Below are 19,159 nucleotides of genomic sequence, written 5' to 3'. Positions count from 1 at the left end.
CAGCGAGATGGAATTGGGAGATCAAAAACCGTCTCAATTACTTCGAAAAATGAAGGATTTGGCGAGAGATAAAATTCCAGACGAATCCCTATCTATTATGTGGCAAGGACACCTTCCTGCCTCAGTGCGAGCTGTCTTAGCGGCTACAGATGTAAAGAATTTAGAAAATCTGGCCGCTATCGCTGACAAGATAATAGAGACGTCAAGGCCACAAGAAATTTCGGAAATAAGGGCTAATACTTCAAGTTCTAATGACACAGCTTTAATTTTGGCCAAAATAGCTAAATTAAATCTGCGGATAAATTATTTAGAAACACAAAAACCTACATTTAGAAATCGCATACACAACTTTCGGCGCGCACGCTCTCGGTCTACATCGCGACGGCGTAATATGAGCCGGCGCACGCCCGATAGTGCGGATTGGCTTTGTTCGTATCATTATCGCTACCGGAATAGAGCAACGAAATGTATGGAGCCGTGTGCTTGGAAAAAGATCAATCAGGAAAACTAAATATGGTGCAATCGGAGGCGGAGATTGGCACCATTTTGACTTCTAAACGCCTATGTGTTATGGACAAAAACAGTGGTTACAATTTTTTAGTGGACACTGGTGCGAATATTTCAGTTATTCCAGCGACTAAGAGACCTTATCGTAGTAACAGTTGTAGTGAGTACAGACTGTACGCAGCTAATGGAAACCGAAATAAAAACATATGGTATAAAAACTCTTATTTTAGATTTAAATTTACGGCGACCCTACCGTTGGACTTTCGTTATAGCAGAAGTAAATCAACCAATTTTAGGCGCAGACGTTTTAAGCCACTATAAATTAGTAGTAGACGTATTCAGGAAGAAACTAATAGACGAAATTACGAATTTATCTGTGTTAGCGTCAGTGAGATTAGATGGTCAAGGATCGATAACAACTATAAACTCTAACCATCCGTATAGTGACTTATTAGCATTATATCCCGATATTACTAAGCCAATGTGTTTCAAAGATACTCCACGCCACTCTGTAGTCCATTACATAGAAACAAACGGGCCGCCTGTGTTCGCGCGCCCGCGTCCTTTACCACCGGATAAATTTGAAAAGGTAAAGGCTGAATTCCAAAGGATGCAAGACTTGGTCTACACCAAGCAAGAGTAACTAGTCTTCTCCACTTCATGTAGTAGTCAAGAAAAATGGAGAATTACGACCGTGCGGAGACTATCGGCGTTTAAACTTTATTACTAAGCCGGACAGATATCCGATTCCTCATATACAGCATTGTGCATACTTATTAGCTAATAAAAACATATATCGAAACGAAGTCGGGACCGAAATACCCTTCGGCCATGCATCCCATCGCGCTAAGAGGCCACTTGGGATTGGGTGGTTTTTTATCTTAGAGGTGTCCTTCCTCTGGGGCCGGGCGGTTAAGCCAAGCCCACCGACGGCGGCACTGAATCATGCCTCCTTCCGCTGTTCGGCCAACCCGACTCAGCGGACCCGCAGAAAAGGTTTGCTCCCCCGTAAATGAGGAGACAAACGAATAAATGAATCCCGCTTAGATGCGCCTGCAACCAAGCGGGTGTGGTCGCGTCTCGACCCCTCTACAATAGTAGGAAAGAAATAAGTAAAAAAAAAATATACAACACACAAAACTTGTACAAAGACTGTCCAAAGGGTGACGTTAACAAAGCCACTTCATTACAAGGGCCGACCGGCTCGTGTAAGCCTGTAGACCATTCCTTCTCAGGGTTGAAAAACACCACAAACACCCAATAAATTACATAGTGAACGGCAAGTTGTAATATCAATACATAATCGATTTTCGTTAGCTTGTCTTTATTCTTCTCACGGTCACTAAGAAGGCCTAACACGACGATGACGAAATAAATAGAGAATAATAGAGAGAAAGTAACTTCAGAGTGTATTTTGTACACGTCATGAAGTGAATGATAAATAGGAATAAACAATAGAACACCACCAGGCATGCCCAATAGTGTCGCTATCAACAAAGACTTCCATTCGACTCCTTTTGTAGCGGATGACCATTGCGCCACTCGAGGCGCCAGCCACCTTCTACTCGAGTCGAAGAAGAAGTAGAAACTAGATGCAAATGTGCAATGGAAATAATAGGAATTCCAAGGCACCCAATAGTGACGATCGAAGATATTCGGGTCCGTGTCGTGCCATGTCCAATGTACGAATTTAACAGCTACTATATCATATGGAATATCAATTAACACTGTTATCAAGCCCACGGCAAACGGTTGCGCATACCTTGGTAAATTCAGTTTATGCGCTGCATATGCGGCATGATAAATGAATGCTGGATATAACAGAATGATGTGTAAGGGCAGACGAGCACCGAGGAACACGATAGGCGCCTGCGAATGCCAGAAGTTGTCATATTGGGGAAGAACAAAATGCCAGAAATTGTCCGCATAAATTCCATGCAGTACGGTCCCGAGCCAAAAATAAGGCCACCGCCCACCCTTGCTGAATGCGTGTATCAAAGTTATAACACCCGCGAGGGTGTAGACCGCCTGTGAGATCAAAAAAGTCGGTTGAGCTGCCCATAATTGTTTAACGTCGTTTGTAGTTACCAACCATTGCAGCAATGTAGGATCAGGACTGGCCGCCGTTGTTACATGTATCGATATGGTTAGGTTAGGTTAGGTTAGGTTGGAAGTACATTTTTCAAAATTTTTTCTCCATTTCTTGTCGTAAAAATCTGAAAAAAATACCTCATTCAGTTCTCACTATTAAAATTATTATTCCACCTTTTACTTACCTATATCTCCCGTTTTTGTCTGTTTTTAAGCTATTTTTAAGTTTTTCGTTTATATCTTTTTTATTATTGTTTCGATCTTTTTTCCGTGTTCGGCGCGATTGTGGGGCCCTCTGCTCTGCATCCGTTGACATTTCAATCTCCCGGATCGGCCTATCCGTTCGAGAGTTATCGGTCGAAAACCGAAAAATTTTTCACCTTTTTTCATTATATTTTTCTGTTTTTTATTTTTAATTCGTTCATTTGTAATCTTATCTTGTTTTGCTCTTTGGCGCATTTGTAGGGCCCTCTGCCCTGCATCCATCGAGACATCTCACTCCCGGATCGGCGTCTCCGTTCCGGAGCTATTAATTTTTATAAACAGAATCTGTATCGATTATTCGCTATAAGAATCGGATCGCTCTTGAAAGTCTTCTTAAGCGATCCGAAACTCTAAATATTCGAAGTACATTTTTCAAAATTTTTTTCTCCATTTCTTGTCGTAAAAATCTGAAAAAAATACCTCATTCAGTTCTCACTATTAAAATTATTATTCCACTTTTTACTTACCTATATCTCCCGTTTTTGTCTGTTTTTAAGTTTTTCGTTTATATCTTTTTTATTATTGTTTCGATCTTTTTTCCGTGTTCGGCGCGATTGTGGGGCCCTCTGCTCTGCATCCGTTGACATTTCAATCTCCCGGATCGGCCTATCCGTTCGAGAGTTATCGGTCGAAAACCGAAAAATTTTTCACCTTTTTTCATTATATTTTTCTGTTTTTTATTTTTAATTCGTTCATTTGTAATCTTATCTTGTTTTGCTCTTTGGCGCATTTGTAGGGCCCTCTGCCCTGCATCCATCGAGACATCTCATTCCCGGATCGGCGTCTCCGTTCCGGAGCTATTAATTATTATAAACAGAATCTGTATCGATTATTCGCTATAAGAATCGGATCGCTCTTGAAAGTCTTCTTAAGCGATCCGAAACTCTAAATATTCGAAGTACATTTTTCAAAATTTTTTCTCCATTTCTTGTCGTAAAAATCTGAAAAAAATACCTCATTCAGTTCTCACTATTAAAATTATTATTCCACCTTTTACTTACCTATATTACTATAAGTGGTAGTGCCACACTGCATACCTTCGGGTTGCAGCCGAATGGGCCGGCACGCCCGGGGAAGTACCACTCTCTCACTTAAAATCAGCGTGAAGTGGTAGCTATGTTACCGCGTTTCGTCTGGTATGTGAGAGTCCCGGAGGCCCGATCCCCCCCCCCCCCCTAAACATGATGGTTGTGCAGAATTTGGTTACATTACCCCAGGAGGGTACCATCAGCGACTGCGGTGGAGAATCCCTCCCTGGGCATCCATGCTCAGGACGTACACCACCTGAGCAGGGATGCCCAGGCTGCCCTCCGAATTCTGGGGGGGGCAATTTTGCGCTCGCCACTGTTCGGGGCAAGCGGAGCAGGCATCATAAGGCAACCCCTACCACCCTCACTGTGGACTTCTGCAACATAAGGGGACTCAACTCGAACTTGAACGCCGTCCACTTTCACCTTGAGACGGCGAAGCCGGCCTTGCTCTTTCTTACCGAGACTCAGATATCTTCTCCTGCCGATACGAGTTTTCTTTCCTACCCCGGGTATAAATTGGAACATTCCTTTGTACCACGAGCTGGGGTGTGCGTTTACGTCAGAGATGATATCTGCTCTCGACGCCTCGGCAGTCTTGAAGGACAGGACCTATCAATTATCTGGCTGCGTGTAGATTGTGACGACCATCCGCGAATCTACGCTTGCCTTTATAGGTCCCATAGCGGTAATGCCGAAACCGACCGACTGGTTGAGCACGTCCAAATGGCTACAGATTCCGTACTGCAAGATCAATCAGGAAAACTAAATATGGTGCAATCGGAGGCGGAGATTGGCACCATTTTGACTTCTAAACGCCTATGTGTTATGGACAAAAACAGTGGTTACAATTTTTTAGTGGACACTGGTGCGAATATTTCAGTTATTCCAGCGACTAAGAGACCTTATCGTAGTAACAGTTGTAGTGAGTACAGACTGTACGCAGCTAATGGAAACCGAAATAAAAACATATGGTATAAAAACTCTTATTTTAGATTTAAATTTACGGCGACCCTACCGTTGGACTTTCGTTATAGCAGAAGTAAATCAACCAATTTTAGGCGCAGACGTTTTAAGCCACTATAAATTAGTAGTAGACGTATTCAGGAAGAAACTAATAGACGAAATTACGAATTTATCTGTGTTAGCGTCAGTGAGATTAGATGGTCAAGGATCGATAACAACTATAAACTCTAACCATCCGTATAGTGACTTATTAGCATTATATCCCGATATTACTAAGCCAATGTGTTTCAAAGATACTCCACGCCACTCTGTAGTCCATTACATAGAAACAAACGGGCCGCCTGTGTTCGCGCGCCCGCGTCCTTTACCACCGGATAAATTTGAAAAGGTAAAGGCTGAATTCCAAAGGATGCAAGACTTGGTCTACACCAAGCAAGAGTAACTAGTCTTCTCCACTTCATGTAGTAGTCAAGAAAAATGGAGAATTACGACCGTGCGGAGACTATCGGCGTTTAAACTTTATTACTAAGCCGGACAGATATCCGATTCCTCATATACAGCATTGTGCATACTTATTAGCTAATAAAAACATATATCGAAACGAATTCGGGACCGAAATACCCTTCGGCCATGCATCCCATCGCGCTGCGAGGCCACTTGGGATTGGGTGGTTTTTTATCTTAGAGGTGTCCTTCCTCTGGGGCCGGGCGGTTAAGCCAAGCCCACCGACGGCGGCACTGAATCATGCCTCCGTCCGCTGTTCGGCCAACCCGACTCAGCGGACCCGCAGAAAAGGTTTGCTCCCCCGTAAATGAGGAGACAAACGAATAAATGAATCCCGCTTAGATGCGCCTGCAACCAAGCGGGTGTGGTCGCGTCTCGACCCCTCTACAATAGTAGGAAAGAAATAAGTAAAAAAAAAATATACAACACACAAAACTTGTACAAAGACTGTCCAAAGGGTGACGTTAACAAAGCCACTTCATTACAAGGGCCGACCGGCTCGTGTAAGCCTGTAGACCATTCCTTCTCAGGGTTGAAAAACACCACAAACACCCAATAAATTACATAGTGAACGGCAAGTTGTAATATCAATACATAATCGATCTTCGTTAGCTTGTCTTTATTCTTCTCACGGTCACTAAGAAGGCCTAACACGACGATGACGAAATAAATAGAGAATAATAGAGAGAAAGTAACTTCAGAGTGTATTTTGTACACGTCATGAAGTGAATGATAAATAGGAATAAACAATAGAACACCACCAGGCATGCCCAATAGTGTCGCTATCAACAAAGACTTCCATTCGACTCCTTTTGTAGCGGATGACCATTGCGCCACTCGAGGCGCCAGCCACCTTCTACTCGAGTCGAAGAAGAAGTAGAAACTAGATGCAAATGTGCAATGGAAATAATAGGAATTCCATAGTATAGTGACGATCGAAGATATTCGGGGCCGTGTCGTGCCATGTCCAATGTACGAATTTAACAGCTACTATATCATATGGAATATCAATTAACACTGTTATCAAGCCCACGGCAAACGGTTGCGCATACCTTGGTAAATTCAGTTTATGCACTGCATATGCGGCATGATAAATGAATGCTGGATATAACAGAATGATGTGTAAGGGCAGACGAGCACCGAGGAACACGATAGGCGCCTGCGAATACCAGAAGTTGTCATATTGGGGAAGAACAAAATGCCAGAAATTGTCCGCATAAATTCCATGCAGTACGGTCCCGAGCCAAAAATAAGGCCACCGCCCACCCTTGCTGAATGCGTGTATCAAAGTTATAACACCCGCAAGGGTGTAGACCGCCTGTGAGATCAAAAAAGTCGGTTGAGCTGCCCATAATTGTTTAACGTCGTTTGTAGTTACCAACCATTGCAGCAATGTAGGATCAGGACTGGCCGCCATTGTTACATGTATCGATATGGTTAGGTTAGGTTAGGTTAGGTTGGGTTAGGTTAGGTTGGGATGGGGTGGAGTGGCTCAACAGGAGCCACGGCGCCCTCAGCTTCCGGCTGACGCAGGTGCTCACCGGGCACGGGTGCTTCGGGAAGTACCTGTGTCGCATAGGCCGGGAGCCGACGTCCCAGTGCCACCATTGTGGCGATTGTCGCGACGATACGGCGTTGCACACGTTGGCGGAGTGCCCAGCATGGGCTGAGCAGCGCCGTGACAGACGACAGACTCGGGGCGTCTCGTCGTCCGATCAGCAGCAGGCCTCGAGGCGGCGGCGTCGTGTTCCGCGCGCGCGCCTCATAGTGGAGTCCTGCGGCCGGGGTGACAGCCGCAGTGAGTGACGGGGCCCGCCTGACCATCTGGCGAGCCAATACCCGTCGGGGGGTAGTGACGAATGCTTCGGCGATACCCGCCCTTCCGACGCACGGGTACTTTGAGGACACGGGTTGGTTTTTAGTCAGTAAGAGTCTGACAGTCCCCTTCGCCCTTCCCCCGGGGCGGAGGGTCTCCATTGAGGATTTTCCAACCAAAAAAAAAAAAAAAAAAAAAAAAAAAGGTTGGGATGGGGTACATGTCAGTCGCCTCCTCGTGGCGTACCCTGGGCAACGGGGCCGGCTCGAGTTTACTCGCCGGCCACGGCTAAGACTGACGCGGCGGTTAGGCCACGGGTCGCTCCCGGCCCTTCTCTGATCACCAGAGTGGACTGTGTGCGCGGCCTCGTGGCAAATGAGGGTGTTGTATATTTGTAAATATCTAGTCGTAGTTGTTATACATATTTCATGTTTATTTTGTTATTTGTTAATTAGGTGTATATAAATTTGTAAATTTCTTTTGTTGTTTTGAGGAAGAAAACCTCGATAAAAAATCACCCCGAATCCCAAGTGGCCTCGCAGCGCGATGGGATGCATGGCCGAAGGGTATTTCGGTCCCGACTGCGTTTCCTTTCCTACCCTTCCACATCCTTATTCCTTCCTCCACCTATCCTTCCTTCTTCTTGCCGGCAGCCCCGGCACAATTTTTTAAAATGAATGCAACTAAAGGTAAAACTACCCCAGGAGGGTGCCAATCCCTCTCCGATCCGCTTCACGGATCGGGATGTCCCACTTCGAATTCTGGGGGGGACAAAGATGCATTTTTGATTTTTCACGACGACCATACCGCGAGCATAACGGACACAGGCACGATGACAGGACAAGTTTGACATTTGGACGTAAGGCGGGCGCATTTATGTTAGACGTACCTTTGATGCCCCAGTGCACCGAGTACGAGGAGAGGGTGACATCAAAAAAATTTTTGGAGACAACTAAATTTGAATTTTAAGAGTTTCTTTATTCTAAGTTATTTTTATTATAGTTACTTTGTTGTTTACTTCAAAACTCTGTATCGATACTCTAATGAAAAGTTTTTATTATTATTTTACTGTAAATTATTATATTTAATTATTTTTAAGTCTAGTAATGATATGATGAAAAACATTTTACCTTTTGTAATTTTAAATATTTATAGCAATTTGCATTATTATAGTTTTATTACAAAAAGTGGTGTGACATTCAAAAGCTCCCATGTGATATACATTGAAATAAATTATTTTAACGTATCTTTAAAGCCATCCAATTACGTTCTTCTAATAATTTTAAAATCTTTAATATTAGGAACTTTATATGTAAGTATATGTGCATATACGAGAACAATCACGTATACATCATGTATATATGTATGTAAGCGTAATTTTATAAGCATATATGTGTGTTTTCAATGGTACTTATCTTCCAATGCGTTTACTGTTATAGTACACTATAAATGGGGGGCTTAAAAAATATTAAAATTGGATTTTAAAACCCTGGTTCAGTTAGTACACACCACGAAGAATTTTTAGTTGCCTTAGAACGACACAACGCCGACATTTTGGCTCTTAACGACACATGGCTTCGGGGTGGAGAGGAAGGGCGCGCACCGAAGGTCACGGGTTACCGTCTGTGTCATACACCCAGACCGGAAACAATACGTTCGCGTGGCGGCGGTGTAGGATTTTATATCAGGCGAGGGCTGTCTACACAGATTCTCAAATATCCAATTGAATCTAGGGTTGAACAAATGTGGCTTAGGACTCGGCATAGTAATAAAACTATTATAATTGGTAGAGCTTATAGACCACCATGGTTAAACGTGCAAGAATTCCTAGATGCTTTAATCGAATCGATTGCGTCTTTACCCCTTTATGATTATATTATTTTATTGGGTGATTTCAACATTAATCTCCTGAATAAACAAGACAATCACTCAATCCTTTTTAACAACTTCTTGGATTATTTTAGCTTAATACAACACGTTTCCGAGCCGACACATTTTACTAGCCATAGCGAAACGTTGATTGACCTTGTCTGTTCAAATATAAACCATATTAAGGTTAATGTCGATTATGTAAATAGTCTGAGTAGTCATTCTTTCCTTTCATTTGAGCTTAATATTGTGAAAGAAAAAATTCGCCCAAGGAAAAAGCTATTAAGACCTATTAGTGATATAAACATAGATCAGCTTAAGGTCCTGTTGGAATGCATTGACTGGCATACATATTCTAATCCCGATTATTGTATAGATTTACTCGTTTCTCATTTTACAACTAACATAATGCATATTTTTGACACCTTAGCTCCCCTTAAAACCATATATATAAGACATAATCATTACCCTTGGATTACTTTTGCTATTAAACGTATGATGAAATGTCGCGATGAAGCTCATTGCAAATTTCGTATAGATGAGAGCGAGGCCAATAGAGAAAATTATAAAAAAATGAAAAAAATTGTAGATGATGCAATTGCAAATGAAAGAAATGCTTACTTTAACTCATACATTAATTAAAAAACTCTAAAGTCATGTGGAAACATTTTAAAAACCACCTTGAGGTAAAACCTAAGTCGGATCTAATCTTACCTAGTCATTTTAACGATCCTCAGGTTATAAACAATCATTTTCTAAATATTCCTGGTAATGATTATGTCTCCCCGCAAATTATTCAAAAGTATTCTTCATCAAAATTCTGTATAGAAACCTTCCACCTAAAAACCGTTAATGAAGATACTGTGTCAAAAATTGTCCATAAGCTCAAATCGAATGCCACCGGTAAGGACGGAATCTCTTTGGATATGATTTTGATGACACTTTCTTCCTCACTCCCTGCTATAACAAAAAATATCAATAAATCTATTCAGTCTAGCAACTTTCCTGACCTATGGAGGGAGGCTCTTATTAAACCTATACCAAAATTGAATAATCCAGTTTCATTGTCTGATTTGCGTCCTCATCAGTATCAGCATACTCCCATGTTTATCTAAAGTACTGGAAAAAGTAGTCTACATCCAACTATCTGAATTTCTAGAAAAAAATAATATCCTACCTGATGTTCAATCTGGCTTTAGAAAGCATCGTAGTACTACTACCGCACTCACCACGGTTGTAGATGACATACTTAGTGCCCAGGACTCTGGTAAAGTTACCCTGCTGGTTTTGTTAGATTACTCTCGAGCGTTTGAAACTATAAATATCTCTTTACTTGTTGCAAAACTGGCGTACTATGGTTTTGATAAAACCGCTATAGATTGGTTTGCAAGTTATTTAACTTATAGAAGACAATCACTGGAATTAATAGGTGAAGATGGCACTATAGCATGTTCTCCGTGTCGTCCAGTAACACGAGGCTTGCCCCAAGGCTCAATCTTAGGGCCTTTATTGTTTATATTATATAAGGCGGACGTAACGAGTTGTATTATAAATAGTGATTGTCATGTTTATGCGGACGATTTACAAGTTTATACATCATTTCACTTGTCGAACCTAGAAGCTGCCGTTAAAAACTTAAATGATGATTTAAATAGAATATTTGCATGGTCACAATCCCACACCCTAGTTTTAAACGCGAAGAAGACTAAATATATGATATTTGGCACAAACAAACAAATTAAACAATTATCTAGTTATAGCCCTATTATATCTATAAACGATGAAATTATTGAAAGAGTCACCGAAGCTAAAAATCTAGGCGTCATTATGGACGAAAACTTGCGTTTTGAAAAACAAGTAAATAATACCGTTCGTAACTGTTTTTACCGTTTAAAATTACTGTACCGTGTACGAGAGTCTCTATCAAACGAATTACGTGTTACACTGTGTGAGTCACTGGTGCTGTCAAAATTAAATTATGCCGATACAGTGATAGGGCCACGAATGCTTGCTCGCTCAAAAACGGCCATTCAAAAAGTACAGAATGCCTGCGCTCGTTATTGTTTTAACATTCCGCCACGTGCTCATGTAACGCCTTACATTAATGAAGCCAAATCTCTAAGGACTGACTACCGCAGACAATTGCATTTCGCTTTACTTTTATTCGGAGTCATAAAATCCAAATCACCAGGATATCTCTATGATAAGCTTTTGTGGTCATCGGCCGTAAATACAACTCACTCCACCAGGGCGAATTCCTATTTGCTGCTAGTGCACCCACATCGTACTGCAGCCTTTCGTGAAAGCTTCAAATACGCCGCAACCAAATGCTGGAACAATCTGCCGCCCCCACTTCGTAACCTAAAATCATTGCATACGTTTAGACTACGATATAAGTTATATTTATTTAACCTCCAGACTGAACTTTAACTTTCTCATTCACATATTCGTGTATATTGATAATAAATAATTTATAGTATACAAAATTGAAAGAAACATGTTTGACGATATAATTATTTAATTAAAAATGTACCTATAATTGCATGGCCGATTTGTTTCATGCAGATTGTTCATGTCATATTGGTTGCGGAGTGTCTGCCTCCACTGTAGGTTTTAGGAATACCATTATCGCCGTCTCTAAAACAACAGAAATTTGGGCATAAATATATTATATTATTGATATTATCTATGTAAATTACATGGTTAATCTGTAGACACAAGTAACGTAATATATTTATGTAAAGCAAAAACAAAGATTAGATCTTAAGTACTTACCTATTCTCGCTTCTCAGAATGCTCATTCGCCGTGTTGTTTCTTAATAGCATTGGCCGCCACTACTTCCCATGGCGTGATCGCTGAGTTTGAGTCGGAGTCATATTAATTTTCAAAAATACCGCCTAAAAGTCAACTTTTTAATTTGTATATCGGATTTAATCTACTATTTTTTTATAACGTATATGTATTTCAGATAACGACTTTAGTTTTAAGTTTTATTAACTTGTAATTTAATAACTTGTTTATACGTAACAATCTACCACTTTAATATTTAATATTACTCTTTGTCACGTTTACATGGCCGTCCGTCACCGTCACATGGAGGCCTCTGAAAATCAGTGCTGGGTTAATATTATGCCAGCTTCAACTGAGAGGTTGTCCATTTTGGATGCCACACCACTTTACAGTTCAGTTTTGTTAATTTTTATTTCTTTTTTTTTTCTTTGTGTTTCCATAATAATGCAATTCCCATTTTACATCTAATTATATTTAATAGATATAGATTAAATAAAATTAGATGCAAAATATTTTTGTAAATATTTTTGTAAGTTAGTTAATTTTTTTTTTTTTTGTTTATTTTTATTTTTTTTTCTTCCTACGTCATAAATTAACTTAAATTCTGTGTTACATTTGTCATTTCTTTTTTATCTTCTTATTTTTATTCATGTGGTGTGATCCAAATAAAGACTTTATCTATCTATCTATCTATCTATCTAAGTTGACATGGTGGTGGAAGTGGGCGCCCCGATGGCGCACACCAAAACCAACGACCCAGGCGCACCCAAGGTACCCGTCGTCCGGCTAGAACGACTCTCTCTCGAGTCGGTCTCGTCGGTCGGCAACGAACAGAGAAAAGGGGAGAAGCGGCCCCACAGAGGGGACACCCACTCGGACTCCGATAGCGACGCCACAATACAGCGTAGCGACTCGGAGTCCTCTATTAGCAGGTGGTTAAAGCCGGCTAACAAAAGGGGGCGTGGACGACCATCCACCCACGGCAGATACGTCGGACGGGGCAAATCAATGGAGGAGCTGAGCACCCTGTCCCAGAAAGAGGAGAGACGTGAAACTGAAGACGCGCTGGCCGCTTATAATGAAGCGGCCAAGGTGGCCATGGAGGAGAGGGTGGCCCGAAACAGAAGGCGTCAACCGGACGTGTCCACTGACGAGGCGGCGAAGACGTCAGCTGCTCTGGACGCAGCCGTCCAAGAAGCGTTGGACGTGGTGCTGCAAGTTGCCGATAAATCCGGCAACCTAAAGGGCACGTTTGTCAGGGCTCTAAAGGCTGCCGCGAATTCCATCAAAGGCGCGGTAGCGGACCTCAGAGCCCTGACCATCACGGAGAAAGTTGCGCGATTGGAAGCAGCCAACGCGCAGCTATTGGGTCAGCTGGCCGAGCTGCGCCGGGAAGTGGCACTGATGCGCACGCAGCCGGCGAAGATGGATGACGCGAACATCCAGCGTGAAATGGAGGAGGCGCTGCGCTCCAACCGGGAGCAGTTCAGCACAATGCTGAATGCCCGGATGGAGGGCATCGAGCGCCGTCTCCTTCCGGAGCCTCGACTGCGACCTCCGCTGGCCGCCGACCGTCAATCAGCGCAGACCGCAGTCGCAACAGCGAGGGTGACGACACCACCCGAGTCGCCCGCCGCTGCTGTCACGAAGAAGAAGAAGAAGAAGGCAAAACGGCCGAACATGGCTGCCCAAGAAGCCGCAGCAACGCCGTATCGTCGCGACAATCGCCACAATGGTGGCACTGGGACGTCGGCTCCCGGCCTATGCGACACAGGTACTTCCCGAAGCACCCGTGCCCGGTGAGCACCTGCGTCAGCCGGAAGCTGAGGGCGCCGTGGCTCCTGTTGAGCCACTCCACCCCATCCCAACCTAACCTAACCTAACCTAACCTAACCTAACCTAACCTAACCTAACCTAACCATATCGATACATGTAACAATGGCGGCCAGTCCTGATCCTACATTGCTGCAATGGTTGGTAACTACAAACGACGTTAAACAATTATGGGCAGCTCAACCGACTTTTTTGATCTCACAGGCGGTCTACACCCTTGCGGGTGTTATAACTTTGATACACGCATTCAGCAAGGGTGGGCGGTGGCCTTATTTTTGGCTCGGGACCGTACTGCATGGAATTTATGCGGACAATTTCTGGCATTTTGTTCTTCCCCAATATGACAACTTCTGGTATTCGCAGGCGCCTATCGTGTTCCTCGGTGCTCGTCTGCCCTTACACATCATTCTGTTATATCCAGCATTCATTTATCATGCCGCATATGCAGTGCATAAACTGAATTTACCAAGGTATGCGCAACCGTTTGCCGTGGGCTTGATAACAGTGTTAATTGATATTCCATATGATATAGTAGCTGTTAAATTCGTACATTGGACATGGCACGACACGGACCCGAATATCTTCGATCGTCACTATTGGGTGCCTTGGAATTCCTATTATTTCCATTGCACATTTGCATCTAGTTTCTACTTCTTCTTCGACTCGAGTAGAAGGTGGCTGGCGCCTCGAGTGGCGCAATGGTCATCCGCTACAAAAGGAGTCGAATGGAAGTCTTTGTTGATAGCGACACTATTGGGCATGCCTGGTGGTGTTCTATTGTTTATTCCTATTTATCATTCACTTCATGACGTGTACAAAATACACTCTGAAGTTACTTTCTCTCTATTATTCTCTATTTATTTCGTCATCGTCGTGTTAGGCCTTCTTAGTGACCGTGAGAAGAATAAAGACAAGCTAACGAAGATCGATTATGTATTGATATTACAACTTGCCGTTCACTATGTAATTTATTGGGTGTTTGTGGTGTTTTTCAACCCTGAGAAGGAATGGTCTACAGGCTTACACGAGCCGGTCGGCCCTTATAATGAAGTGGCTTTGTTAACGTCACCCTTTGGACAGTCTTTGTACAAGTTTTGTGTGTTGTATATTTTTTTTCCTCGTCGATGTTGGCAGGCCTGCCTGGAGTATCCAGCCAGGCCTTGACGATTGAGGCCTCCAGGAGAGCCTCCCTGTCCAGCCGTTTTATTGCCCAACGCGGACCGTCTCCGACACCGGCCGAGGCCGCTGGAACCGGCCGAATCGAGGTCTGGGCGGAGACGCTATACCTGATGTATCGGTGGTCGGATAGCGTCTCGACGTCCTCCGGAACGTTCCAGTCGTGGACGGTGCGCGCGAGAGCGGGGCTAGCGAACGTGAGGTCCACTATTGACCCACCCCGCTGCCGCACGCACGTCTGCACCGAACCTCGATTCAGGAGGAGCAGACCCTGCTCGACCGCCCACTCCTCCACTAACTCGCCCCGCGCGTCCGTAGACGGGGAACCCCAAGCCGTAGACTTGGCGTTGAAGTCCCCCAGGACGAGCACGGGACGAGGGCGGCTACGACAGACGACCGTGCCCAACTCCAGGGTGATACTCTTGTGCCGTGTGCACATAGGTATTTAATTTTGTAACACTATATTGTTGTAATAAGATAGTCGTGCTCGATGTTGTAACTTCTCTGTACAGCCAGTCATACTGTAGAAAACGCAATAAAGAGACGTAAAAATTGGATTCGTAGTTTGTTCTGCACCTCTTGTAATATTTAATTAAATTATAAAAAATACCTACAGTAAAGGTGTATTTGGTGACCCCGACACAAGAACCTACATAATGACGAGCGCCAACAGTTCAGGAGCAGCAGCGCAAAATGACTCCTCCGGTTTAGCATCGATAACAGTTTCGTCGAGGATTCCGGAATTCTGGTGTGATAAACCCAGATTATGGTTTGTACAAACTGATGCAATACTTGGACCGCAGATACTGAGAGATGAAGCAAAATACAATTTGGTTGTTGCTAAATTAGGCGAGGAGGTGATTCAAAAAGTAAGTGACATTTTATTAAAGCCGCCCGAGACTAAGAAATTTGAAGCTCTAAAATCACGCTTATTGCAATTATATGAAGAATCTGAAATTTGGCAATTTCAAAAATTACTCAGCGAGATGGAATTGGGAGATCAAAAACCGTCTCAATTACTTCGAAAAATGAAGGATTTGGCGAGAGATAAAATTCCAGACGAATCCCTATCTATTATGTGGCAAGGACACCTTCCTGCCTCAGTGCGAGCTGTCTTAGCGGCTACAGATGTAAAGAATTTAGAAAATCTGGCCGCTATCGCTGACAAGATAATAGAGACGTCAAGGCCACAAGAAATTTCGGAAATAAGGGCTAATACTTCAAGTTCTAATGACACAGCTTTAATTTTGGCCAAAATAGCTAAATTAAATCTGCGGATAAATTATTTAGAAACACAAAAACCTACATTTAGAAATCGCATACACAACTTTCGGCGCGCACGCTCTCGGTCTACATCGCGACGGCGTAATATGAGCCGGCGCACGCCCGATAGTGCGGATTGGCTTTGTTCGTATCATTATCGCTACCGGAATAGAGCAACGAAATGTATGGAGCCGTGTGCTTGGAAAAAGATCAATCAGGAAAACTAAATATGGTGCAATCGGAGGCGGAGATTGGCACCATTTTGACTTCTAAACGCCTATGTGTTATGGACAAAAACAGTGGTTACAATTTTTTAGTGGACACTGGTGCGAATATTTCAGTTATTCCAGCGACTAAGAGACCTTATCGTAGTAACAGTTGTAGTGAGTACAGACTGTACGCAGCTAATGGAAACCGAAATAAAAACATATGGTATAAAAACTCTTATTTTAGATTTAAATTTACGGCGACCCTACCGTTGGACTTTCGTTATAGCAGAAGTAAATCAACCAATTTTAGGCGCAGACGTTTTAAGCCACTATAAATTAGTAGTAGACGTATTCAGGAAGAAACTAATAGACGAAATTACGAATTTATCTGTGTTAGCGTCAGTGAGATTAGATGGTCAAGGATCGATAACAACTATAAACTCTAACCATCCGTATAGTGACTTATTAGCATTATATCCCGATATTACTAAGCCAATGTGTTTCAAAGATACTCCACGCCACTCTGTAGTCCATTACATAGAAACAAACGGGCCGCCTGTGTTCGCGCGCCCGCGTCCTTTACCACCGGATAAATTTGAAAAGGTAAAGGCTGAATTCCAAAGGATGCAAGACTTGGTCTACACCAAGCAAGAGTAACTAGTCTTCTCCACTTCATGTAGTAGTCAAGAAAAATGGAGAATTACGACCGTGCGGAGACTATCGGCGTTTAAACTTTATTACTAAGCCGGACAGATATCCGATTCCTCATATACAGCATTGTGCATACTTATTAGCTAATAAAAACATATATCGAAACGAATTCGGGACCGAAATACCCTTCGGCCATGCATCCCATCGCGCTGCGAGGCCACTTGGGATTGGGTGGTTTTTTATCTTAGAGGTGTCCTTCCTCTGGGGCCGGGCGGTTAAGCCAAGCCCACCGACGGCGGCACTGAATCATGCCTCCGTCCGCTGTTCGGCCAACCCGACTCAGCGGACCCGCAGAAAAGGTTTGCTCCCCCGTAAATGAGGAGACAAACGAATAAATGAATCCCGCTTAGATGCGCCTGCAACCAAGCGGGTGTGGTCGCGTCTCGACCCCTCTACAATAGTAGGAAAGAAATAAGTAAAAAAAAAATATACAACACACAAAACTTGTACAAAGACTGTCCAAAGGGTGACGTTAACAAAGCCACTTCATTACAAGGGCCGACCGGCTCGTGTAAGCCTGTAGACCATTCCTTCTCAGGGTTGAAAAACACCACAAACACCCAATAAATTACATAGTGAACGGCAAGTTGTAATATCAATACATAATCGATCTTCGTTAGCTTGTCTTTATTCTTCTCACGGTCACTAAGAAGGCCTAACACGACGATGACGAAATAAATAGAGAATAATAGAGAGAAAGTAACTTCAGAGTGTATTTTGTACACGTCATGAAGTGAATGATAAATAGGAATAAACAATAGAACACCACCAGGCATGCCCAATAGTGTCGCTATCAACAAAGACTTCCATTCGACTCCTTTTGTAGCGGATGACCATTGCGCCACTCGAGGCGCCAGCCACCTTCTACTCGAGTCGAAGAAGAAGTAGAAACTAGATGCAAATGTGCAATGGAAATAATAGGAATTCCAAGGCACCCAATAGTGACGATCGAAGATATTCGGGGCCGTGTCGTGCCATGTCCAATGTACGAATTTAACAGCTACTATATCATATGGAATATCAATTAACACTGTTATCAAGCCCACGGCAAACGGTTGCGCATACCTTGGTAAATTCAGTTTATGCACTGCATATGCGGCATGATAAATGAATGCTGGATATAACAGAATGATGTGTAAGGGCAGACGAGCACCGAGGAACACGATAGGCGCCTGCGAATGCCAGAAGTTGTCATATTGGGGAAGAACAAAATGCCAGAAATTGTCCGCATAAATTCCATGCAGTACGGTCCCGAGCCAAAAATAAGGCCACCGCCCACCCTTGCTGAATGCGTGTATCAAAGTTATAACACCCGCAAGGGTGTAGACCGCCTGTGAGATCAAAAAAGTCGGTTGAGCTGCCCATAATTGTTTAACGTCGTTTGTAGTTACCAACCATTGCAGCAATGTAGGATCAGGACTGGCCGCCATTGTTACATGTATCGATATGGTTAGGTTAGGTTAGGTTAGGTTGGAAGTACATTTTTCAAAATTTTTTCTCCATTTCTTGTCGTAAAAATCTGAAAAAAATACCTCATTCAGTTCTCACTATTAAAATTATTATTCCACCTTTTACTTACCTATATCTCCCGTTTTTGTCTGTTTTTAAGCTATTTTTAAGTTTTTCGTTTATATCTTTTTTATTATTGTTTCGATCTTTTTTCCGTGTTCGGCGCGATTGTGGGGCCCTCTGCTCTGCATCCGTTGACATTTCAATCTCCCGGATCGGCCTATCCGTTCGAGAGTTATCGGTCGAAAACCGAAAAATTTTTCACCTTTTTTCATTATATTTTTCTGTTTTTTATTTTTAATTCGTTCATTTGTAATCTTATCTTGTTTTGCTCTTTGGCGCATTTGTAGGGCCCTCTGCCCTGCATCCATCGAGACATCTCACTCTCGGATCGGCGTCTCCGTTCCGGAGCTATTAATTTTTATAAACAGAATCTGTATCGATTATTCGCTATAAGAATCGGATCGCTCTTGAAAGTCTTCTTAAGCGATCCGAAACTCTAAATATTCGAAGTACATTTTTCAAAATTTTTTCTCCATTTCTTGTCGTAAAAATCTGAAAAAAATACCTCATTCAGTTCTCACTATTAAAATTATTATTCCACTTTTTACTTACCTATATC

General features: G+C 42.8%; 2 protein-coding genes and 1 pseudogene across 2 annotated transcripts; all 3 read right to left on the bottom strand.

Moving 5' to 3' along the window:
• Window positions 1-1,193: 1,193 nt before the first annotated feature.
• On the bottom strand, window positions 1,194-2,598 carry LOC125075488 (the record flags this gene model as incomplete). Its single annotated transcript, XM_047687202.1, has 2 exons — window positions 1,194-1,210; window positions 1,644-2,598. Coding segments are annotated over 2 exons (972 nt in total), but the record flags the coding sequence as incomplete, so codon positions are not given.
• A 2,743-nt stretch (window positions 2,599-5,341) lies between these two features.
• LOC125075487 lies at window positions 5,342-6,777 on the bottom strand (annotated as a pseudogene).
• Window positions 6,778-17,017: 10,240 nt separating this feature from the next.
• Window positions 17,018-18,458, bottom strand: LOC125075486. The gene is made up of 2 exons (XM_047687201.1): window positions 17,468-18,458; window positions 17,018-17,034 (listed from the first exon to the last, which is right to left on the bottom strand). Exons 1-2 carry the CDS (start codon window positions 18,456-18,458, stop codon window positions 17,018-17,020), a joined length of 1,008 nt encoding a protein of 335 aa, XP_047543157.1.
• Window positions 18,459-19,159: the final 701 nt, after the last annotated feature.

The sequence above is a fragment of the Vanessa atalanta genome, chromosome W (assembly GCF_905147765.1).
Source record: "Vanessa atalanta chromosome W, ilVanAtal1.2, whole genome shotgun sequence".
In the NCBI taxonomy this organism is placed as follows: domain Eukaryota; kingdom Metazoa; phylum Arthropoda; class Insecta; order Lepidoptera; family Nymphalidae; genus Vanessa; species Vanessa atalanta.
This window is presented reverse-complemented; position numbering and strand designations above follow the sequence as displayed.

Coding starts and splice junctions, on each gene's coding strand:
- LOC125075486 (XM_047687201.1), bottom strand. CDS start 18,458: ATGGCGGCCAGTCCTGATCCTACATTGCTGCAATGGTTGGTAACTACA.